The 24,992-nt window shown below is 33.3% G+C and overlaps 1 protein-coding gene across 1 annotated transcript in view; it reads right to left on the bottom strand.

Moving 5' to 3' along the window:
• The window catches only part of ICE1 (interactor of little elongation complex ELL subunit 1), an 82,958-nt gene that overhangs the window by 41,923 nt on the left and 16,043 nt on the right, over positions 1-24,992 (bottom strand). Inside the window, exons 2-13 of the mRNA XM_074205254.1 lie at positions 23,828-23,886; positions 22,088-22,122; positions 18,708-18,726; positions 17,325-17,436; positions 13,654-13,730; positions 10,613-10,650; positions 8,157-8,239; positions 7,826-7,865; positions 7,677-7,736; positions 5,954-6,043; positions 5,784-5,840; positions 3,523-3,956 (exon numbers count right to left, since the gene is read on the bottom strand). Coding sequence (XP_074061355.1) covers positions 3,523-3,956; positions 5,784-5,840; positions 5,954-6,043; positions 7,677-7,736; positions 7,826-7,865; positions 8,157-8,239; positions 10,613-10,650; positions 13,654-13,730; positions 17,325-17,436; positions 18,708-18,726; positions 22,088-22,122; positions 23,828-23,886 — 1,104 coding nt within the window. The remainder of the gene's footprint in view (positions 1-3,522; positions 3,957-5,783; positions 5,841-5,953; positions 6,044-7,676; positions 7,737-7,825; positions 7,866-8,156; positions 8,240-10,612; positions 10,651-13,653; positions 13,731-17,324; positions 17,437-18,707; positions 18,727-22,087; positions 22,123-23,827; positions 23,887-24,992) is intronic.

Genomic DNA, 24,992 nt, shown 5'->3' with positions numbered 1-24,992 from the left:
ATAAAACAGTTCAAAAAGTTACTGAGGAGAAGAATACCTTAAAAAGCAAAATTGGCCAGATGGAAAAAGAGATAAGAAAACTCCCTGAGGAGAACAAATCCTTCAGACAAAGAACAGAACTCAGGGAGATTGATGAATTTACCAGAAATCAGGAATCAATACTTCAAAACCAAAAAAATGAAAAATTAGAAGAAAATGTGAAATATCTCATTGAAAAAACAACTGATATGGAAAACAGATTTAGGAAAGATAATTTGAAAATTATTGGAATACCTGAAAGTCATGATCAGGAAAAGAGCCTTGACATCATTTTCAAAGAATTACTACAGGAAAATTGCCCTGATATTCTAGAAGCAGAGGGCAAAATAGAAATGGAGAGAATCCACCGATCCCCCTGAGAAAGAGATCCCAAAAAGCCAACCCCTAGGAATATTATAGCCAAGTTCCAGAGCTCCCAAGTCAAAGAGAAAATATTACAAGCAGCCAGAAGGACACAGTTCAAATATCATGGAGCTGCAGTCAGGATCACACAGGACTTAGGAACAACTACATTGGAAGCTCGTAGGGCTTGGAATATAATATACCAGAAGGCCAAAGAGCTTAGAATGCAGCCAAGAATGAACTATCCAGAAAGGCTGAATGTCCTCTTCCAGGGAAAAAGATGGACTTTCAATGAAACAGGGGAATTTCAAAGGTTCCTTTTAGAATGGCCAGAGATGAACAGAAGGTTTGATCTTCAGATACAGGATTCAGGTGAAGCATGGAGATTGGAGGAGGGGGAAAATATGAGGGACTTAATGATGATGAACTGCATGTATTCCTGCATAGAAAAATGACAGTGATAATACTCATATGAACCTTCTCAGTTAATACAGCAGGTAAGAGGGAGCTTTTATAGTTGAAGCATAGGAGAAAGCTGAATTTGAAGATAAAATATAGTATAAAAATGGAGTCAATAGAAAAAAAGGGAATGTAATGGGAGAAAAAAAGGAGAGGGGGAATAGGCCAAGATATTTCATATAATAAGTTTTTTTCTTTATTACAATGAGCTATTGCAATGATATGGAAGGGGGGAGGCAAGGGGGGAATGAAGGAATCTTCGCTCTCATCAGAGGTGGCTAGGAGAGGAAACAGCATATATACTCAATGGGGTATAGGCATCTGGAGTAAGAAGGAGGGGGGAGCAGGGGGAAAAGGTGGGGATGTGAATAAAGGAGGAGAGGATGGACCATGGGGGGGAGAGTGGTCAGATATAATACATTTTCTTTTTTACTTCTTGCAAGGGGCTGGGATTGGAAGGCCTGTCCAGGACCATAGGGCCAGGTGGATTCTGGGCCTAAGGGGTGGTATGGGGGCTCAGGGCTTCTTGGCCCCAGGACCAGGGATCTGTCTGCTGCGCCACTCAGTGACCCTACAGCAGAGTCAGAGTGAAAGGAGAGAGAAAATGTGGTACATGGTAGTGGAGAAATAAGAAAGGAGGGAGTTGCGATCAGCAATGGCAATATTGGAAAAATATGGAAGCAACTTGATGGACTTACCATAAAGAATGCGATCCACCCATGACAGAGTTGTTGGTGATGGAACAAAGACTGAAGCACATTTATTATTATTATTATTATTTGGGAGAGGGTGCAGGGCAAATGGGGCTGGGTGGCCTGCCTGGGGCCATATAGCAGGGCGATCTTTGGGTATCTGAGGCCGGATTTGGACTGGGGTGCTCCTGGCTCAAGGGCCAATGCTCTGTCTGCCACCCAGCCACCCCTACTATGATTACTATTTTATTTTATTTTGGGTCTTTTTTTCCCTTCTTTTTGGTTTTTGCAGGGCAGTGGGGATTGGGTGGTTTGCATGTCACACGGCTGGGTGGCTGTTGGGTCTACAGGGCTGGATGTGGGCTTGGGTGCTTGTGGCTCTAGGGCTGGTGCTTCATCCATTGCACCACCTAGCTATACCTACAATTATTACTATTATTTTTTTAATTTTAATTTTTCTCTCTCCCCCTTTATCGCCCAAGAAGTCTATATTCATGGGGGGGTGGCATTTTGTTTACTCTTAAACAAGAATATTTTATTAATGTAAAAAAAATTGTACAAAATGAGAATTAACAAAAATAAAAAAATAAATTCAAAAAAAAAAAAGAATAGAAATAGAGCATAAATATAAAGACAAATTATCTTGTAAAGACAAATGATGGTTCATTTATTTGTGAATACCTGATGGCTTAAAGCAATAAAAACATTAATTAAAAACTGAAAAAAAATAAAGGATTTAGAAGTTTTACTTCAAAGAGTAAAGGAGCTGATTTTGCAAAAAGAACTTATACTGAAAAGTTGAGTATAATCCTAAATGAAAATCATGGTATTTGTGACAAAAAATAAAATTCAAGAGAAACAAGGCAAACATTGAACAACAATTATAAGGGGCCTCAATAAGGTCAAATTGTTTACTTCTTATATGGGATAAATATATTGCCAGTATCCAAGAAGCTTATCTTCACTTGCATGGTTTGAAAAAACAAATAAGGAAGGTTTAGGCTTGAGTTGAGTATGATGGAATAAGTCTACAAAAATAAAATCGGACAGTTGAGGTAAAATGGAGCAATTATCTCACACAAACAAGGACTGATAGATAGGAAGAACTGTTATAGTGTGGAAGCAGTGGGAGTAAAGAGCTGGTAGTGCTGGAACCTTATTCTCATCAGAACTGGGTCAAAGAAGACAGAAGAATGCATTTAGAAAGGTATTAAATTTTTCTAAATTAAAGAACTAGAAGGTCAAGTGAGAAGAAAGGATAAAGGAGGGACTTTTAGAAAAGGTGTATAGAATAAAACAGAGTGGAAAGAAAGGATATGGGAGGTATTATTAAGGGGTGGGTAGATTAAGGAATACTAGCATAAAGGGAGAGGGATTCTTTAAAAGGATGTGAATTAGGGAGATAGTGGTTACAAGTAAATAAGAGGTGTAAGAAGAGATAGGGGAAAAAAAGAGTGAGAAGGACATTTCAGATCTGGAACAAAGAATTTGCCCCACCCAGACATCTTATTTAAATGAATTCTTACCAAAACCATACCACTGTAAAATGCAATGTTAAGTAGAGCATAGATCCCTCCATCTAGATTGCCCTTAGGTGGGTAAATTCTGGATTTAATTTGCATTTCTCTAATCAATAGTGATTTTGAGCATTTGATAATTTGCTTATCACCATTTATATCTAAATCACTTACCATTGTAATCTTACACTGATATATGGCATGAGATGTTGGTATATATATATATATATATATATTTACATTTCTGCAATTTTTGTCAACTAATGAGTTTTTTTTGTCCCAAGCACTTGGCTCTTTGGGTTTATCAATTATTAAATTGTTATGGCCATTTACTATAATATATTGAATACCTAATCAATTCCATTGATGTACCATTCTATTTCTTAGCAAGTACCAGAAATCATCATTTGTATCAAGCAAACTTACAATGGTATTATAGACAATAATAAAAAGTCAAAAACTCTGTAACTTACTGGTGCAAGTGGAGATGATGGTGGCATCTGACATCTTAATGGTGTTGGAGGGGGTGTGGACACTGGGGACAGAAGTGGTGGGGGAAGTTTGAAAAGGTCAAAGATGGCTTCCAGATCCTTCAAGAGTGGCTTATCTTCTGGATCTTCCTGTTCAGAGGAATTAGAACTGTCATCCTCCCAACTGCTTGGCATGAAAACTTTAGGATTTCTATCTTCATGAAAAGCTGAATCATTACTGCAGTCCTGTACGTTGACAGTGATGGGGCCATCCTCCTCAGTGGACCTACATCCTCCCAGGAGGAATTCCTGCTCTAACTGCACAGAGAAGCTTGTCAGGCAAGTCTTCATTTCAGGAGGATTGGGGTGATTACTCTGCACACGAGGTAGCAGTCCACATTCTTCAACAGATTTTAGATTTTCTTTGGCAGCCTTTTCTATGGACAGACATTTGAAATTAAACTTTGGGATATCAGTTGGTTTTCCTGTACTCTTATGGTATAATTATATAAATTAGCAATTCAATCAAAGACCTAACAGAAAAAAATATATAGTAAAAAGCAGAACAATACTAACCTATTGGCAAAGCATATTGTTTGAATTTTGTGTCTACTGATTTGATAGGTTCGTCATAATTCATCCACTCCTCTTGCCAACTACCCTTTGTATCAACAAAATATATGTAGGATAGCTACTTTCAGAAATGTGGTTTGAGGAAAAAATAGGGAATTATCCAATAAAATACTTTTGTGTGTGTGTGTGTGTATATACATATATATATATACACACACACATATATATCTCAAAAAAGAACTTTCTGTTGTCATTCTTATTAAATCACAGATTGCCAATGACCAAAAAAAGAGAAAGCCTCTAAATTAAAAATCACAATTGTTAATCTTATCAAGTGAATATAAGAAACTCATATTAGTTTTCATTTTCACTTCACAACAGCATAAAAAATTTCTTTTTCACCAATTTTAAAAAATTGATGACATCAAAATCTTTCCTTTTAGAAATACCTGCATAACTCTAAAATATTATTCAAAAACATTCATCATTCAAGAAGCCAAAAATAGGATCAGTCTGTGAAATAAAGGGCATGAAACAAACTTAAAAATGGATAAAAACAATCTAAATTGCAATATTTAGTTTAAAATTTGGCAAACACATAATTTAGACTGAGGAAACTTTAATGACTTGTCCCTATACACAAAGGTCCAATTTTAAATCTGATATAAGGATCAACAACATTCATGTTCTTATCTTCTAGATTATTCTCAGTGGATTTGATAAGTGAACATAGAGATAACATGTAAATCTATCAAGACCAGGAATACATCAGTTAATCTAGTTGCAATCCCACATTTCTGTCAAAAGTCATGTTGAGGACCCCTTCCATGGTTGTCAACTGGGAAGGGAGAAGAGATGTAGATGACATAAGTCAATTTTTTAAAACATGTAAACTCCAAACAGATGTATACTTTCATAAAGAGCATACTACATGTAATAACTTATCTAATCTACAACTCTAAAAGTCAGATAGAAAAGTTAGCCTGTAAGGAAACGGTCCTGTGTCAAAATACTAAATGAAATTGGGGTTTTATCAATCAAATACTTGGTAATAAGAGACCTGGTATTATGGCTAACCCTCAAAGTTGGTTGCATGATTTTGCATAAGTTTTCTTAAGACAACTTTGTAAGCTGAAAAACAGTTGCCTAGCTGCACTAGTAGAAGACATTTCTTCACTGAGATCTCTCTATGCCCATGAATTAAGAGGTGTGGACTAAAACCAAAATTTGGAGAAAATGTGGCAATAACCATATTCAGTTTTCCTCCTAGAACCCAAATGTTTTAAATCAAATACTTTAAAGTTAGTGGGTCTAGAAGACATTATCAGTTTAGTGAAAAAAAGTGAATGACTAAAGGGACAATATTTGATCAATCATTCTCCTAAAATATACTGAACACACAACAGGCAGTGAGATGTAGCAGTGGATTAAAGCACCAACCCTAAAATCAGGAAGACCTGACTGAGGTCACATCTCATCTCCACACTTGATCCTTACTAGCTATGTAACCTTGGGGGAAGCACTTAATCCTAACTGCCTTGCATCCAGGGCCATCTCCATATTCAGATTAGGAAAAAGTGAGGCTGGTGATGTTTAGCAGAGCACCCCCTCACTCAAATTCAATTCACATGGATGTCAATTCAAAACCTTCTTCCAGAAAGGACAAACAGTAACAACAACTGAATACATACCTTTCTTGCAATCCACAGATTTTTTTTCAGTTACCTCTGAACATTCATCAAAGGAAGCTGTGGCAAATCAAAAGTCAAATACATTATTTACTAAAAACAAGGCAGGAAATCATACTACATGGAGGGGAAAAAAACTTTTTGCTGATATTCCTTTGAACAACTCTTCATACCTCGGACAGCTTCACTGCCTTCATTCTGTAGTCTTTCTTTTGTAGAGTCAATACACAGCCAGAGCTCCTTCAAAAGCAGTTTTATTTTTCCTAAGAATATGAAAAATGTTAAATTTTCTTTATGTAACAAAATCTACTTTAGACCAGCTAAGACAAGACATGCTACAAAGTTCATTTGGTTGAGGTAATGATTTGGGTATGCCCTCACCTCAGAGCCCTAGTACAAATTCCAAGACTATGGAAGTCTAGAAAAGGCAGGCAGAGAATCAGATCTTAGCAAGTGGGACCAATATTTTGTCTAAAAATTTTCTTTACAAACTATTTTAGAGATTACCAACAAAAATATATCCTTTATTCCATCTTAATTAGCAATACATTGTTTCACCAAGACAATTAACTGTTCTATCCTTCTCTCTATTCACAAAGCTGCCACTTTTGTTCTAGCCCTCACCCTATTCTATTTAGTATTCAAGCTACAAATCTCTCCCCTCTTCCATTTTATCTTCCACACAGCTAAAGAAGTGATCCACAGGTTTGACCACTTCATCTCCCAATTCAAAAACTCTAAACTCTTAATGACTTCTAGATCAAAAATAAACTCCTCAGTTTGGCAATTAAAGTTCTTTATGACTCTCTCCCATTTTTCAAGTATATTATTATACCCTTCCAAATACCCTAGAATTCAATCATACTGATCTGATGATCCATCACCTAAGTAAGTTTCACTGGCTATCTTCCTCTGCTGGGATTCTCTTCTCCTCTTCTACTTCTGCCTCTTAGAGGCCTTGCCTTCCTTAAAAGTCCTCCTTAGCAGCTATTGCTCTTATAGGTCCTGAGGTTAGCTTTTATCTATTCCATACCTATCTTTCTTATCTCTGATTATGTATATGTCATCTTACCTTATTGAAATGTAAGCTCTTTTAATGGCAGAGATAGTCTATGCTACATCCCCTGGTCAGGTACAGATTTCAAGAAGACAAAGGAAGAAAAAGGAGAGCAAAGATCTAGGCTTTCAGTACCTCACTGGACACAGAAACAAAAGCAAGATGGGGTGGCTAATATAAAGTTTTCACTTAGCCAGGTGAGGCTCTAGACCTATTTCAACTATCTCCTAATAATCTCCTGGATGCAATGATGCCATATATTAAAGATGCCAAAAACCAGACTAAGACTCATCATTTTCCTCACTCCAACACTTATTTTATCATTAATGAATGATAAACTAAGTTACAAAATCCTATTCAATCCACCAATGAGATCTACAGTGGTTCAGAGAAAACATCATCTCCCCCCAACCCCCGCCAGCTGCTATTCTATTAAAAAATCAAAATATCGATGACAAAGATTTGAATATGCTATATAGCAACAAAAAATTACTGCACTTATTTCTAGGAGCAGTTCAGTTGAGTTATATTAGACCTGGAATCAGGAAAACTTAAATTCAGATCTGGTTTCAGAATGTTACAAGCTGTGTGACCCTGGGCAACTCAGTTAACTTCAGTTAGCCTCAGTTTCTTCATCTGTAATATGGAGGTAATAAGAGCACAAATCTCCCTAGGGTTGTTATGTAGATCAAATAAAATATTTATAAAGTGTTTGGCTCAGTGCCCAGCATATAATCAGTATTAAGTAAATGTTAGCTGCTATTATTATTATTATTATTATCAGCTACATATTTTTAAATTTAAGCTAAAATCAAAACAGTAATTAAAAAGCTACTCACTCTTGTCTAGGGCTTCAACTGGCTCATTACTACAACTCTGAGTCCCCATATGTTTCAACACTAAAAATATAGAGAAGAATAATTTTATAATTCAAAGTACATTCTAAGTCAAAAGAAAAATCAAATATAGTTACAAAATGAACAGTTACCTTTTTTATTATTTTGTTTAGGAATCTCATCGAGTTTTTCCTGTTAAATAACACAAGTTATAATTATTATGTTATATTCAGCTATTATCATATTATATTCTGTTATACATATGTACACAAGAAATTCATCAGATGAACAACTCTTGGCTAGTACTCTATAGCACAATTTGCTAATTTAAAGTTAGTTTTTATTTTGTTCTATAGAAATTCTCATATAAAGAAATGCTTCTTAAGTAAACACTGTTATAAGTCACCTCTATAATAATATTTGGAGATTCACAAAGGATGTTACCCTAAACCTAGAAACCAGAGACTTTGTAGATTATCTTACCTGCGTCTTCTTGAGCTCTTTTTCAAGAGTTTTCTTTTCAATTTTCAGTTGCTTTAAATCTTCAGTATGTTTTACTGCAGCTTCTTTATTTTATGAATAAAAGGACATGGGAAGAGGGGGGAAAGTCATCAATTTTACTATGGTTAATTACATTCATGAAATAAGACAGGCACATTGGTTGCTATATGCAAAAAAATCTTCTTCCTTCATTTATTGTATTTTAAAAACAGAATAATGTAAATTGCCTTCAAATATTTTGTCAGGATAGAATTGGGGTCAGTTTAAAAAGTCATTCTAGTCCAGGAAAGAACATGTGTAAACGATTCTAGAAAGACAAAAATTCAATTTCTTCAGGGAAGAGGAAATCCTACAGACATCTTTAGGAATCAAATTCCCTAAGTACAGTAGTCTCATTGTCAAGAAGTTATTTTTACAAAATTTACAAACTGTTCCAATTTATTTTGATTTCAGAGAATAATTGAGAACTACTCTATTTTCAAAGACTGTTGTTATTAATGAAAGTTACTTATTGTTCTTTCACCCTTTTGTTCCATGGACTACATAATTCCCAAGTCTTGAAACCCTTTCTGATAAATCTTTACTTATAAATCTTAATTCATCTTTGAGGTTCTTATCTGTAGTTCTCCATGTTCCTCCTTAGATATGGAGCTTCAAATTGGATGAAATATTCTAGTAAGGGTCTGATCGGTGCTTATTTTAGCAGGAAGATACTATACTCAAGAGTGCTATAGGCACCACAATGGAATTAAAAATTAAATTTACTGAAAAGTAACAATTGATAAGGGCCCTCTTCATCAAACAAAGATACTCTTTCTTTCATACCAAGAGTAAATAAAAGTAGGTTCGAAGATGTTTGCCAAAAAAATTTACTAAGTTATAAATTAAAACAGCTTAAACAAAAGTATCTTTATCCTCTGCTTCAAAAGACAATTTTAAGATATGCAAATTCAAAGATTGACACAAAACAAAAAGTGAACAGTAGAAGATTTCTCCTCAATAAAAACCATATCTCCTTGATCCATTACTAAATAATGACATAGCATACAGGATGCAATCACTAGTATAAAGGTTTTAAAGATTTCAAATCTAAATTCCAAATTTAATTAAAATAACAAGTTTATGCTGGAGTCTATGCCAATGCTTAGCTTTTCCAAGGTGAGCTTTTATCCTATCTTAATTCAGAATATATTTCGTTCCAAACATGAAATTTGGTTTTTTTTTTAATTTTGTTTGTTTTAGTAATGACTATCAAGCTTTTGGATATGATGCTCACCATTAAAGAATGGATGTAGTAACTGAGAACACAAAAAAGTAATCTTTGGTGTCTAGGGTAGAATTCTGGGGAGAGCTTTGTGACTCAGGATCAGCCACAGACAAAATTATGAAAATGACTAAGTAAGTAAATCATAATAGATTTAGAAGGGAGCAAAGGAGCTATAAAATCAAACCTCCTCATTTTATAGATGAGGAAATTGAAACAGGTGTTATAATTTCCAGAGTCTAGCTTGTAAGACTTGAACCCAGATTTTTCACTACTCCAATTTTCAGCCCAAATGTTTAAGGGTTTCCAACTTTCCACATCAGTTTAGCTTTACTACTTCTTGATCCTATGCTGTTCCACAAATTCGCCACATCTCTACATCCATTCTTTCTAAAGCAAAATAACTAAAATAGTTGCTGATGAGGTATAACTTCCCAGTATAATATTTTAATGGGTGTAGTAGAAGACCAAAGGCTAATGATTCTTCCTCCAAACAAAGAAAAGTAAAATATGAAGATCAACATTTAGCTTTGGTGTCTGATCCAAATTATGAATTTTTCACGACAAGCAAAACAGTTTTGAAAATGGCTTGCTGAAATGGTTAAATATGGTATTTAAAAAGCTACATGTATTTGTGATTCCATCCATAGTTCCCTTTTTTCTATTTTACTTCATATATGGAAGTGTTTGTTCTTTTTTGTTCTTTAAACATGGAACAAAATTTTTAAAAAATAGGAATTTTTAACATACTTAGAAAAAAACAAGCTTTTATTATACCCTCTCATCATACATACTGCAATTTGATTGTTACTAAAAATGTAATTTTTTCTCAGTAGCGACTTCCATTACTTTAAGGAAAAAAGTAGAAAAGATCCATTCCTTTCAACTTTCTAAAATAAATCCATTACTCCATTGTTGCCTAGTATAGAAAAAGTATAGTGCTTCTATCATTGGAACTGTAACAACATTCCAATGATCTGTCAAATTCCAATTAGATGCCACTGACTAGTAATTTCAGAGCTAAGGATAGTATTCTTTGACAGAGCTGTTAAGGCAGTTATCTATTACTGTAGTATGAAAAAAGAGCATGGATGATTCAAGCCAAGTATTAGCACAAAACAGAAACGATTTACTTTATCATCATCATCATCATCATCATCATCCTGTGAATTACCTTCGAGCTTTTTCACTTTGGCTTCAAGTTTCTTCTTCCTGATTAAAATTTCAAGTTAGATAATAAGTAACAGAACAAGATAGGGAATTTTGCTTCTGCAATTAGATACAGTAATACAAAAAACACAAATTTTTATTCTATAAATGATTTAAAAAAATTAGTAGGCACTTGGAACATGTTTATGTCAAATAACACTATAAAAGAAAATATATGAAAAGCCTTGTTATTGTGGTGGGAATTATCCCTTAGTGATTTTTCTTTTAGGGTTTTTTTTGCAAGGTAAATGGGGTTAAGTAGCTTGCCCAAGGCCACACAACTAGGTAATTATTAAGTGTCTGAGATTGGATTTAAACCCAGACACTCCTGACTCCAAGACCAGTGCTTTATCCACTAAGCTACCTAGCCGCCCCTCCCTTAGTTATTTGTGAAGAGTTACTATCCACTTGTCAGAGGTATTAGCAGAATTAGTTTTTTTTATTGTTTTTTTTTTTTAGATTTTTCAAGGCAATGGGGTAAAGTGGCTTACCCAAGGCCATATGGCTAGGTAATTACTAAGTGTCTGAGGTCAGGTACTCCTGACTCCAAGGTCGGTGCTCTATCCACTGTGCCACCGAGCCACCCAGAATTAGTTTCAAAAAAACACGCAAATAATAATGTAAAGGAGATATATGGGGGGTTCAATTTAACAACTTGACTAAGGAAATGAAAGCCAAAAATTGAACAAGACAAATAATATTTACTGATTATAGAAATTTCATTGAGAAGTACATTTTTACTATCACCTACTATGCTAGGCACTGAAGACAGAGAGGATTTTTTTCACAGTCAATACTACTAGAATATAAACTCATTTTAAAATCTAATTAAAGAGGATCATAATGGATTATGAATAGCAGTATGTTCTAAAGAATTGAAAAGCAGTGAGATAAAAGTAGCTTAAATAATTTCTGGCAAGCTACTCAACTAAGCAACTTCATCCCAAAGGAGAGTAAACAGGAAAAAAATGGAAAAGTTCAGGAAAATCCATTTTAATAAACTTTTCTCAAGGGTAGTGAGAGCACTACATCTGGATATGCCAATAAAAGATGGGAGAAATGGTATCAAAGAGAAAGAAAAAAACTCAACTGAACCAAGTGTATAAATATGACAGAACCTATAGTGAGGATATTGAAGGATTCATATACAAAGTATTGAACACAAAGCTATACAATGTGTGGGGAAACCTAGAAGGTATAAATAATTATCAAACTGTACACCAATTTTTCCATCTATACAAAATCTTTATGAGAATTATACATACACAAATTGAATCAACTTATAAGTATATTTATGGGAAACAAGCAGCCTTTCCCAAGTGTTATTCTATAATGAACACATTTTTACCATTCTACAATTAACTTAAAAAGTAGAGGAAAATGGGGCACTTAGGTCACTTAACCCTTGCAGGAAAAAAACAACAAAAAAAAGAGAGAGAACAGATTCCATTGTGCTTATGTTATTGATTATAAAAAGGCATATTATTTGTACACTAAACATTACATTTCAGAGTCCTTTAGAATGTGTCTTCAACAATCAATTTTAAGAGTCTCTATAAAATGTAATGACAGAAATAACACTGTTCAATGAAGTTCAGACAATGAACATCATGTGAGGCACTAAACAAAGAGACATGTACTCACTAAAAGAATTTACCAATGGAACTTAGGAGATCTAACAGAGTCCTAATGCGTGGTGAGCTCATTTTGGTGGGTGGCACACAGACAGTATGCCAGGGCTTGGAGTTAGGAAAACCTGAGTTCAAATATGATCTCAGAAACTTATTCGCTGTGTGACCCTTGCCAAGTCACTTTATTTATTTTTTGGGTGGGGTGGGGGTTGCAAGTCAATGGGGTTAAGTGAGCTGCCCAAAGATACACACCTAGGTAATTATTAGGTGTCTGAGGCCAGATTTGAACTCAGGAACTCCTGACTCCAGGGCTGGTGCTCTATCCACTGTGCCCCCTAGATGCCCCTGGCCAAGTCACTTTAGCCTCCCTAGGTCTCAATTACTTCAGCTGTAAAATGGGAATAATAATAGCTTGTCGCTCATAGGATTGTTGTGATGTTCAAATGAAATTTATAGGGACGGCTAGGTGGCCAGGGGATAGAGCACCGGCCCTGGAATCAGGAGGACCTGAGTTCATATGTGGCCTCAGACACTTAATAATTACCTAGCTATGTGGCCATGGGCAAGCCACTTAATCCCATTGCCTTGACAAAAAAAAAAACCCCAACAACAAATGAAATTAATATTTATAAATTACTTAGCACAATATCTGGAATACATATGGATTTAATAAGTGCTTGTACCTTTCCCCTTGTCCCTCACTTGTGAAAAATATTTTGCTGACCACTTCAAGCTTTTAGAACATTAACTACAAAGTATCCTTAGAGAAATTTGTAATCACTCTAAAGGATTTGGGCTGTTTATCTTTATTTGAGGGACCAACTGGCTGCAAAACATTTATTGTTAAGATTTCAACAAATATCAAAATGTACATCCTAAAGGGCTCTAGACAAGCTAGGTTCAGAGCTGACAAGGAGAAAAGAGTTGGATTGTTTGGGGTTAATAGCAAAGCTTTTATACTGACTCTATCCTTCCCAAGGAAAAAAAAAAGGATGTGTGTGTCATATTTTAAATGCCAACATTACAGAACTAATTTTATTCTAAATTCCAGAAAAAACAAAAATAAGATGTCTAAACATGGAAGAAGTACAGAGAAGCTGGAATTAACAACTATAAGCTACATATGGTCATCTTTCTTTGTTTTCTGAATCATTTTTAATTTAAATTTATTTTTATTAAAGATATTTGAGTTTTACAATTTCCCCCCCAATCTTGCTTCCCTCCCCCCTCCCCCCCACAGAAAGCACTCTGTCAGTTTTTACTTTGTTTCCATGTTGTACCTTGATCCAAATTGGGTGTGATGAGAGAGAAATCATATCCCTAAGAGGTCATTTTTCTTAAAAAACAACAACAACAAACAAACCTTAAAACTTACCGAGCATCACTTTTTAGGCATTCTTCCTTCACACGTGTATATTCATGATAAGAATCCTGATATATCTTGAGAGAACTCTAATAAAAAAAAAAAGGTCTGAAAATTATTATTATGCTAATTCAAAAAAAAGTTGAACACTTTTTGTGACTGTAAATAAATGTAAATGAATTTTATATATGTGACAAGGGGGGAACCTCAATACTCAATCCTCCTGCATTATTATTGTTTAACATGATAGAAAACCTGGGGTGATGAATGGGGAGCCATGCTTAGGAGTTCAAAAACTCAGCTTCAAATCCTGCCCTCAGAGATATACTATGATTGCTGGGTAATCCATGTACTCTCTTAGTACAGCATGAAATTTTCAAAGATTGTAAAGTAACAGACTAACTGTTGATCTGCCCTGATAAAAAAAAATACCAATTTTATCAATTCATTACAGCAGTGAAATCACAAGATCAAAAAATATAATTTGCAATTATATGAAAATATGCTAATTTATATATAGAGGGATATAAAATCTGAAGTAGATTATATAGACAAAGAAGAAAAAATTTAAATAGAAGTCTTCCTAAAAAATTTTTCTGTAAAGTAATAATGAAATGAACATATTAAGTAAAATCCTAGTTAAAAGAATGAGAAGCATTGAGCATAGTGGATATAGCACAGGATGTGGAATTAGGGAAATTCAAATATGGATCTTGCCTCTCTAGTCATATAACTTCTCTGGGTCTCCTTTTTCCTCATTTATAAAATTAAAAGGTTAGACTCAATGACACTGACAATTCCTTCAAGATCTAAAGCTCAGCACTCTAAGAAATTAAGATAGAAAAATTTATGATTCCAATTAATAGATCCTAAAACTCATTATGACCAAACTAGAATTATAATAGGGATGCAAACATTAGAAAAATATACTGAATTAGATTAAAAATAGAAACAACCCAATTTCTTATTGTGCAATATCAAATCTTCCCCAAATACTCATGTTATAGAAACAATATAAAGACTAACAGTCTGCCTTCTGTGGAGGGTGGGGGGAAGGAAAGAAGATTAGGGTTGGAGGGAAAATTGTAAAATTCAAAATGAAGAAAATCTTTTTTTATAAGAAATACTCACGTTTAAAAACGTTCAAAGCATAGCCACGAGGATCACTTTTAAAAATTATTTTGAAAATTCATTTAAAGTCAAATATTAGCATTATTAGTGGAAAAATGCTAGATTTCCCTATAAATGCTGAAGTAAATCAAGGATATCCCATTCCATTCTAGTTAACACAGGTCTAGAAATTGCTCCTAGAAACTAACTGAAGATGAATACACTGAAATTTCACCTTATCACCAACAAATTAGCAGTAATGACAAAGATAAAAATGGTTCATACCAGAATGACTGCAGGACACTCATACTGTAGGCAAAGCTGTCAACTTGTCATTTTAGAGAGCAATCTGGAATTTTGTTAGGGGGGGAAAATTAACTGAAACAGTCTTATCCTTAAACCTAGCCATTCCCTGGCAAAGTAAATGCAAGAAAATCAAAGACAGATGAAAAGTTCCATTATAAACAAAGTACTAATTTCAATATTTATTAGAGTAGCAAAGAACTAGAAACAAAGTACTCATCAATTAGAGAATAGCTAAAGCTGGTGAGTCCAACTTGTGGCTCCAATAACAAACATGGGGTCCATTTATGAAGCCAGGTAGCACTTGTTGCGGTGTTTCTTGGTGGTATGGTTTACATTGTATTCATGAATGGGTATTGAATTTTGTATGCAGTCCAGAAGAGCTAAAAGGTTAAGCACTCCTGGGCTACACAAATTGGTATATGAAAATTTTAATGGAGAATTACAATATCATAAGAAATTATAAGTATGATAAACTCAAAGAGACCTGAGAAGACCTATATGACCTAATGCAAAGATAGGAAACACTAAGAAATAAAACAATTAAAAATTAAAATGACAAAAAAAAATAATGACATGAAACTGAATGATGTGTAATCAAAATGAGAAATGACATCTCTCCCCTTTCTCCCCCCTTAAAGAAAAGGTGACAATGCGGAATATTGTATGTGCCCTAAGACAAAGTCAATGTGCTACTGTTCTGTATTGCTGAATTGTTACTTCTTTTTTTAATCTATGTGTTTAGGAATCTATTTGGAAATAAGTAAGTTTAAAAAAGCCAACAAAAAAACTATCTAGAAACAGAATCATGTTTTATGAATTAAAAGAACATAAAACAAACTCTAAAAGAACATAAAGGAAATTCATTATACTAGATTTTGAAAAATGATTTTTTTCTAACATGAATCATCAACATTTAATTGGATGCTTTCCAAGTACTAAATTTTTTTGCACTTTTGCCTAAAGAAAGATGAATTAAGATGGGTTATATAGAACAATTAATATTGGGGTACAGGTACATAGAACCATGGAATTGCAGAGCTGGAAGGATTCTAAGGATCACTGATTCTAAGGATATTGAAACCCAGAGAAATTAATGAGACCTGGTCAAGGTTAGAGTTAACTATTAGCAAAGTTAATAACCAAGAAAGCACCAGTTCTCTTGATCGTTGATCTTGGAGGCTGGCAGGTACATAGAAGAGTTGGACCTGAAGTTAGGATAATTTGATATTTAAATCATTCTCAAACAGTTATTAGATGTATGATTCTGGTTAAATCATTTAATCTCTCTGTCTCAATTTCCCCACCTGTAAAATGGGAATAATTATATGTGCCTACATCATAGGGTTAGGAGAATTAAATAAAAATGTAAAGAAAGCAATTTGTAAACTTTAATGAGCCATGTTTGTGATTATTATTGTACTGATGTGTGTGTGTGCGTGTGCGCACGCGCATACACACACACACACACACACACACACACACACACTTTCATTGTTTACTTAAATGTTCCTTAAAAAATATGTCAAATTACAACCCTAGAGAGCTGTTATGGACAATGTTATACACATCCAGAGAAAAAATAAAAACAAAACAAAAAGCTCCAAAGAATCTGAATGGATACTATATTCACTTTTTTTTTAAATCTTCTGTTTTTCCTTCCTATTCCATGGTTATTTTTTCTTTTCCCTTATTCCTAATACTGCATACACAAAATAACCAATACGTAAATATGTTAAATACACAACTTTTACCAGACTGTCTGTCACTGAGGGAGTGGAGTGGGAAGGGAGGGTGGCAGAAAACTGTGTACCTTATAAGTATGAAATTGGATGAATGTTGAAAAACTTTCATTACATTCAATTGGAAAAAATAAAATACCAATTAAAAAAGAATGTATCAAATTACTTCCTTTTTTAAGCACAAAAATTTCAAATGAGACCTTTATTCACTGAAAATTAATCAACAACTAGTCAAAACTCTGAATATAAAAAAGTTTTAAAAATGAAATTATTAGAAGCTAAGGAAGTACAGTTTAGCAAGATGAGATCTCAAAACTACTAAAAATGTTAGTAACAGACTACTTTGCAAAACAAAATTAAAATCTAAAAAATACTCATGAACAATCTTTTTTAAAGGCAGCATGTATTCTTCTCAATGACATAAAATTCTAAGTGAAAATGAGATTTCCAAATGACTGCACAAAGCAACAAATACATAGGATTTGGGTAAGCTTCAGTCAAACAATACTGGTCTTTTCACTACTGTACCTTTTTTTCTTCTAGCTCTGCTTTCAAACATCCTAATTCTTCCTGGCATTTCTCCAGGGGAGAAATTTTTTGCAGCATTTGTTCCACCTGCTTACGAAGTGCAGAATTTTCTCTAAAATAAATAGATAATGTGTTAATGCTATGGTATCTAGTTACCGGAAGTCAACTTACTTAAAATTCTTTATACAGGTTTACTTTTGCCAGTGAGATGTTTAGTCACATTCTTGCTATCCCTATGATAATTCTGTTCTGTGAAGTTATTTTTGCATATCAACATTCACTCCTTAAAATCATTCTTTATTTTTCCTTTTACTAGCAAAAACAGACTAAAAAAAGGATTTCTTTAAGAGGGAATTAATATAACTTTCCAATCTGTTGAGGAATTCTGACTATTGCTCAGCAAACTTATTCTCCAACCTGTCTTTGGACTGAGCCTAATCTAGTAGATTAAAAATATCAGTTAAGTATACCCAAATTTAAATCTTAAGTGCATGTTTTGTGTTCTAAGCAAGAAACTAAGACAATTATGTCATGAAACCCTACTAAAAATTTAAGAATTTCTATTTGCAATTATTTCAAATTGCTGAAATTAAAAAGTCCAAATTACACAAAATAATTGGATGGTCCTATAAAATATTAACATAATAGAACTTAACGGCATCTGAACACCATAGATGAAACATCTCACTATAATATAAGGAGCAGTGCATTTTTACTGATTTTGAATAATATCAAATATTTTGAATAAATTCTAATAATCAGCTGAACTCTATTATAATGTGTAATAAATTGTAATCTATCAAAAAGTCTTTTGTTCAGTAAGGTAATATTTAAATAATAATAAGAGCAAACACTTAAATAACTAGAATAGTATGTCAAATGAACAAAGATATCTTCTCTGAGTTATGTTCAGATAACCATGTAACAAAACAGAGAAGCCCAGAGAAATGTAAATTTAAAAGACTTATGCTCCTAATTTATGCAATTATACATAATCTGTCATTGTTCAGACTTTGTTCAGTCATTTTAGCTGTGTCTGACTCTTCATGATCCCATTTGGGATTTTCTTGGCAAACACACTGGATAGGTTTGTCGTTTCCTTCTTCACTCATTTTACAGGTGAAGAAATTGAGACAGAGTTAAGTGCCGTGTCAAAGGTCAAAAAATTATTAAGTAATGGGGTCAAATATGAATTCAGGAAGATGAGTCATCCTGTTTCATGCCTGGGACTCTTATCAACTTCTCTACCTAACTGACTGGAAAGATATTATTAACGAAATATATATATAACTAATAACACTATCAGCTCTTTTACTATAATGTGAAAAACATCCACTCAAAAGGAAGGCCCATATGAATGTTAGCATTTAAATTTATGCTTACCTTTCCGCGAATTGCAGCTGTAACCTTAAGTTAAAGAAAACTTAGAAAACTATATATTAAAATATTATTTTCCTGCAGCTAGTAATAGATTTCCCCCAAAGCTACCTATTACTTTTTTTTTTAGGTTTTTGGAAAGGCAAATGGGGTTAAGTGGCTTGCCCAAGGCCACAGAGCTAGGTAATTATTAAGTGTCTGAGGCCGGATTTGAACTCAGGTACTCCTGACTACAGAGCCTGTGCTCTATCCACTGCTCCACCTAGCCGCCCTTACCTATTACTTCTAAATCAAATATCTGATAATTATAACTCTTCCAAATCTGATTCCTTTGTATCTTCTCAATTTTCTTAAAACTTACTCCCCCTTCCATGTCCTATTTGCCTTTCTACATATACTTTCTGCAAGACTAAGAATGTGCTCCCTTTACCTCAGTCTATATTTTCCAACAATACTCAACTTAAGTACTACCTAAAGTCTTTCACTCTCTTTCCAACTGTATTATTATGTATAAACCATATACATTTTGTATATATTATGTACATTTTACTTTTTTCTTTGAATCCCTAGTATTTGGAACACAGTAGGTTTTTAAAAATTGCTTGATTATTTTAAAAATAGGCAAAAGCCTTTTATAAACAATGACAACAAATGGGTTCAAAAATGAAATACAAATTCAGAAAGAGCCCACTTTTAGTGATGCAATAAAATGAACTTTCCACAATATTTCACTTGAGTTTCAACGTGTTTGTAAGATGAGGTAGGGTAGCCAGGTGGTACAGTGTATAAAGCATCAGCCCTGGAGTCAGGAAGACCTGGGTTCAAATTCAACCTCAGATACTTAATCACTCAGCTATGTGACCTTGGGCAAGTCACTTAACCCCACTGCCTTGCAAAAATAAACTCAAACCAAAAAAAAAAAAAAAAGAAAAGAAGGTAAGACATTAGGTAATTCTTTAGATGTTGATACTTAACAGACACACACACACACACACACACACACGTATGCTTTTGATATATATGAAACAAAATCATTTTAAAAAATAAAAAATACCCCTCCTGATAACATCTGATCTCATTCTTTAATAAAGAGTAATGAAATTAATTCCATTAATAAAAAGTGTCTAACAAACGCCAATTTCCTAAATCCATTTCCATTTTCAGAAGAATAATTAATAAAGTCTTCTTGAAGATCTAACTCAAATACACAGTAATAATTGGAAAGTGTCTTTAAGTAATAAATGAGCTCCTTGAGTAATGGAATATTTACATATTCCTTCATTATATAAACTTTCAAAAGAACTATTAGAATTAGAAAGAAAAAACCAATTTCATAAAGAAATTATGCAATCAAATTAGGATGAATTCACATTATTTCCTCTGGATGAAACATTGTTTTGACACAATGTCCACAGGGCTGCTCATTAATTCCTCTATTCTACTCTCATGATTTATTAATCCTATAGTAAACAACCTCCTACTAAATTCTCTTATCTCCTGTCTATCACGTTGCTGTCTAACCTATATTCCTCAAAGAACTGGTCAAGTCTTTCTTATGTTCAAAGATCTGAATGGCTCCACTCTGTCAAATGAATAAAGTTCCAACTCCTGAATCTAGTATTCAAGGCCCTTTAGAAACAGAGGTGCCACCCAAATACTGCTATCCACATACTCCAAATGTAATCAAAACTACACTTATTAATACTTGGAATATACCTCACCACATCTCATTTCTTTTCCTATATAGTGAATTCATTTCTAATCTTTAAAGTCCCCCAAAGCTATCTCCTTTATGAAGAACTAACTCCCTCATTTCTCTGTAAAGCTCACAATGCATTTTATTTCCACAATCCTACTTTTAGAGTACTTGTTTTCAAATTCTATCACTGGTCCTTTGCAAAGTAAGAAAATAATAATACTGATAGCTTTAAAGTTTACAATGACTTAAGGCTACAAAGACAATTTAAAAATCTTACCAAATAACTGTTTTTAACTGGTTTCTATTCTAAACAATTGTACAAAACCTTAAGTATAAGAAATTTAAATTTAAATAACAATTAAACAACACAGTAATACCTTTCATGACTTCATCACTCCCTTTCCCACATTCTATAGTTCAGTCAAATAAGCATCCTTTCTTGTTTTGTTTTTTCAAGCTATTGGGGTTAAGTGACTTGTTGGAGATCACACAGCTAGTTAAGTATCAAATGTATGAAGTAGGATTTGAACTCAGGTCCTCTGGACTCCAAGGTCAGTCACAGTGCCACCAAGTTGTCCTAAAGCATCCTTTCTTTGCCAAACACACGACACTCTCTTTTTCCCCTCTCCCCACCTTTTTTTTGGATAGGTTTTCACTTCCATGTATAAAAAGCACCACCTTATAACCTCTGTCTTCCACGTGAAGCCTGCCCTAATCCAAATGCTAATGACTTGGATATAATAAATATAATACCATGTATACATATGTACATATAGTTAATATGCCCCTCAATGGACTCTGCAATCCTTGAGGAGGATTTGTCTAATTCTTGGCATTTTTATTTCTAGTAAGAGTTGATTAATAAATGCTTGCTGATTGACAATTCCTGTTTATCCTTATTCAAAGGAATTAGAAGACATAAAAGATCCAGGATATAGAGGAACTATACAATAAGTGATATAACTACATATAAACTACTGAATACTTTCTGTACACTGTTAATTCATGTAAGATATATGCTCCGTGTGTATGTATGTGTGTGCTAATGAAAACATTTATTCAAAGCATTCCATGTCCCAATCACCTTGGCTAAACTATTCATTTTTATTAAAGATTTCTATGGCACAGCATAGAAAGTGCTTCTTCTAAAGATCTCAAGGTGATATCTGTTAATTCTTTTAACATCATTTTCAAGTAAATAAAAAATATATACTAAGTCTTTTTGAAAGCTGAGGTAATATATATATATAGATATATATAGATATAGATATAGATATAGATATAGATATAGATATGAAAAGGTTTGACTCTTTCTAAGATCCTAGGGTTAGGGGCACTAGGTGGCATAGTGGATAAGAACAATGGCACTGAAGTCAGGAGGACATGAGTTCAAATTTGGCCTCAGAGTGACCATGGGCAAGTCACTTAACACCACTGCCCTACAACCCCTCCCCCCCAAAAGGTATTATGGTTAATTAGCAATAGCAATTTACTGACTAATCATAATATTAAATACTTAAACTATTAAATATTAAACTACCAATATATGTTCTTTACTAGTCTATCTTACAAAGAGTAAGACAGTATCAAATAATTCTTTCAAAAAAACTAAACCAAAGATGTTTTTTTTAAAACATGTACACTAATCAAATATATCTAGAAGCAAAAAAGTTATTAGAAAGGATATCATCACATTTTTTCTGATATTCTGTCAGCAAATTACTGTGAATAAAAAAGCAGAATGATTCACAATGAAAATATAAATGCACTTTTCATTAAAAAATATCAACAATTATATAGTTATTAATGTTGCATAATATATAAAGCATATATTGAAGGATCTTATAAAGCAATTTGTTAAATTTATTCTAGGAACACTAAGTCACAAAATTTTGCTATTTTAAAAATATTACTTTAAATTATTATCTAAAACAATTCCTAGCTAAAAATTCATGAGATCTGACTAAAAACTAGGCCTAGGATCAGACTTTTCAGAGTTTAATGACTTGAATGAGTGAAAATTTTAGTATTCATCTTTTTTTTTAACTGTGAGGAAATTCAGAGTACAGCAAAAGTTTTAAAACACACCAATAAAACCGACGAAAACTCTTTTATAATAGAAAACAGAATGGTGGCAGGCAGTCGTTTGACCTAAAGATCTTCAAATTATTTCTCAGAATGGATACTAGGAGATATCATTTTATTCTTAGTTAACATAACTACTCCTGTCCAAGCTAATAATACTTATAGATTTAGAAAAAAATATTGGAAATTTTCTAGCTATTTTTTTCATAGATGATATATATATTTTTTTCCTTTCCATGTCCCAAATCTTTTCTTTTTTTTTTGGGGGGGGAGAAGTGGGAAAGGAGAAGACCCTTACTCAAAGTAAACATGGTATGAAAACTTTCATTTATTACACTAGAAAAGTGAAAATTATCAAAGACACATGTTTCTATTAGAGCATATTTTAGTATGGTATTCATCCCATGATGAGCATGTACATTAATCCTAAAATCCTGGCTATGAATTTTTAATTTTGGTCTTTCAGTCGTTGTGTTAAGAAATTAGAAACTATGCCCAAAAAGTCAATAGCTGCGACCTACCCTTTGACCCAAAAAAAGTCCACTCACATAGGCTTATACCCCAAAGAGATCAAAGAGGAGAATGATCCATGTGTACAAAAATGATTTATAGCTCTTTTTTTGTAGTGGCTAAGAACTGGAAAACCAAGAGAAATGTCCTATAACGGGACAATGGACTAAACCAATTTATTGTAAATGTACAAAAGAGAAACCTGGGAACATTTTAATGAACTGATACAATGTGAAGTGAGTAGAACCAGAAAAATAATTTATATTATAACATTACTGTAAAGACAAACTTTTAGTACTTAAAAACTTTGACCAACTCATTGACCAACATGATTTCAAAGGACTCTAGGTCAAACATACGATCCATTTCTTGATAAAGAAGTAAAGGTCTTAAGAGTGTAGAGAGATATAGGGATGTCCCAAAAAAATCTTAGTACAGTTTTAAACTTTAATAGCAACCTGAGTATATCCTGTACACAGTCAATATGGAAAGGTGTTTTGCTTTACAATACATAAATATACATACAAGGGTTATAAAGGTTTTCTTTTTTCATTGAGGAAGGATGTGAAAGAAAGAAAAAAAATAGATTTTTATTAATTGAAACAATTAAAATCTCACTAATAAAATAACTTGAAATTATACTGTCAAGAGACCATTCAATGCCAATATGTTGGGGAAAATCTGGGCTTTGCTCCACTGATTTCAAAGACCACTGTAACACTATTAGGAAATCTGCACAGACTTCTGATTTTCCCCAAATCTATACATATGAAAACCAAATAACAAAACTTTTGCTCGCCTAAAATATCTTTTAAAAAACTTTTTTACTTACTCTGTATCAATTATTTTTTGTTTCAGTGTGAGTAGTGCAGCAACATATTCATTTAAATTCTGAAAGAAAAAAATTGATCAGTGTTATTTCGATTTTCTGAAGAGGCAGATCAAACAAAAGTATTGGTTAATCACAATTCATGTAATAATCACACTGTATGATATTGTTAAGGAGAGTTAAATGCTTCATATTTCTTTTTATTTTAACATCAAGCAGTAACCACTTCAACTTCCACTCAATGCCTTGTACCCAACAGTCCCTCAATGTCTGTTAAATTAAATCATGAGTACTTCAAGGAATCCAAACTTAACAAATACTCATTCCTAAACCATTTACCAAAACAAAACTAAACACATAAGGAAAAAAACTTTAGAGACAAAAAGTGAAAATGGTATGTTCTTAAGTCTTCATTCCTTTGTTACATTTTCAGCCTCAATTTTCCAATCTAGTAACATACTACAGAAATATCTCTGAAAGTGCAGTCATTTGGTAAATGACAAGAAGCCAAACACAAAGAGTTTCTATAGACAATAGCATTCCAAAGCACTTGCAGTCCTTTAAACAAAATAACACTACAACAAAGTTTTGATGCCTTCAGGAGTTCTTTACAATGTGATTTTTGTGTGCTATACTATAATTTACTTGCTTAGGTTTCCAGAATTTAAATTTTATTTGATTTACAATGAAAATGATTCAAAGGCATAAATGTTTATGATAAGGAGGGATTTTTTTTCATTTAAATCACTTTTCAATTATTCACATTGCTCCAGAAATGAGAAAATACCAGTGACTTCAACATTTAAATGTACCAAGTATAAAAATGTTAACCACTCCCTGATCCCAACTGAAAAGATCAAAACTCTATACTAAATATGAAGCAATGTTTGTGATTAATTCATTTGTAATTAAAGAATCATCAATAGCCAATGATTAATAATGCTAGGTCCTAAACATCTTAATCTCAATATAATATAACATCTCAGCTGTAGCCCAGTTCAAAAAGCTGGCTACTAGGTTCACCCTCTGCATTGTTCACTGCATCTATCTAAAATAATCTTCACATGCCCCAGTGAAGTTCAGTTTGAAAGCACAGACTGAGTCAGAAGATCTGGATGTTACTTCTACTCTCAATTTATTTTTTCTGTAAATAAGGTTGAGCATCTAC

This window comes from Macrotis lagotis, chromosome X, assembly GCF_037893015.1.
Source record: "Macrotis lagotis isolate mMagLag1 chromosome X, bilby.v1.9.chrom.fasta, whole genome shotgun sequence".
NCBI lineage: Eukaryota > Metazoa > Chordata > Mammalia > Peramelemorphia > Peramelidae > Macrotis > Macrotis lagotis.
Note: the sequence above shows the minus strand (reverse complement) of the source record. Positions and strands in the feature narration are given on the sequence as shown.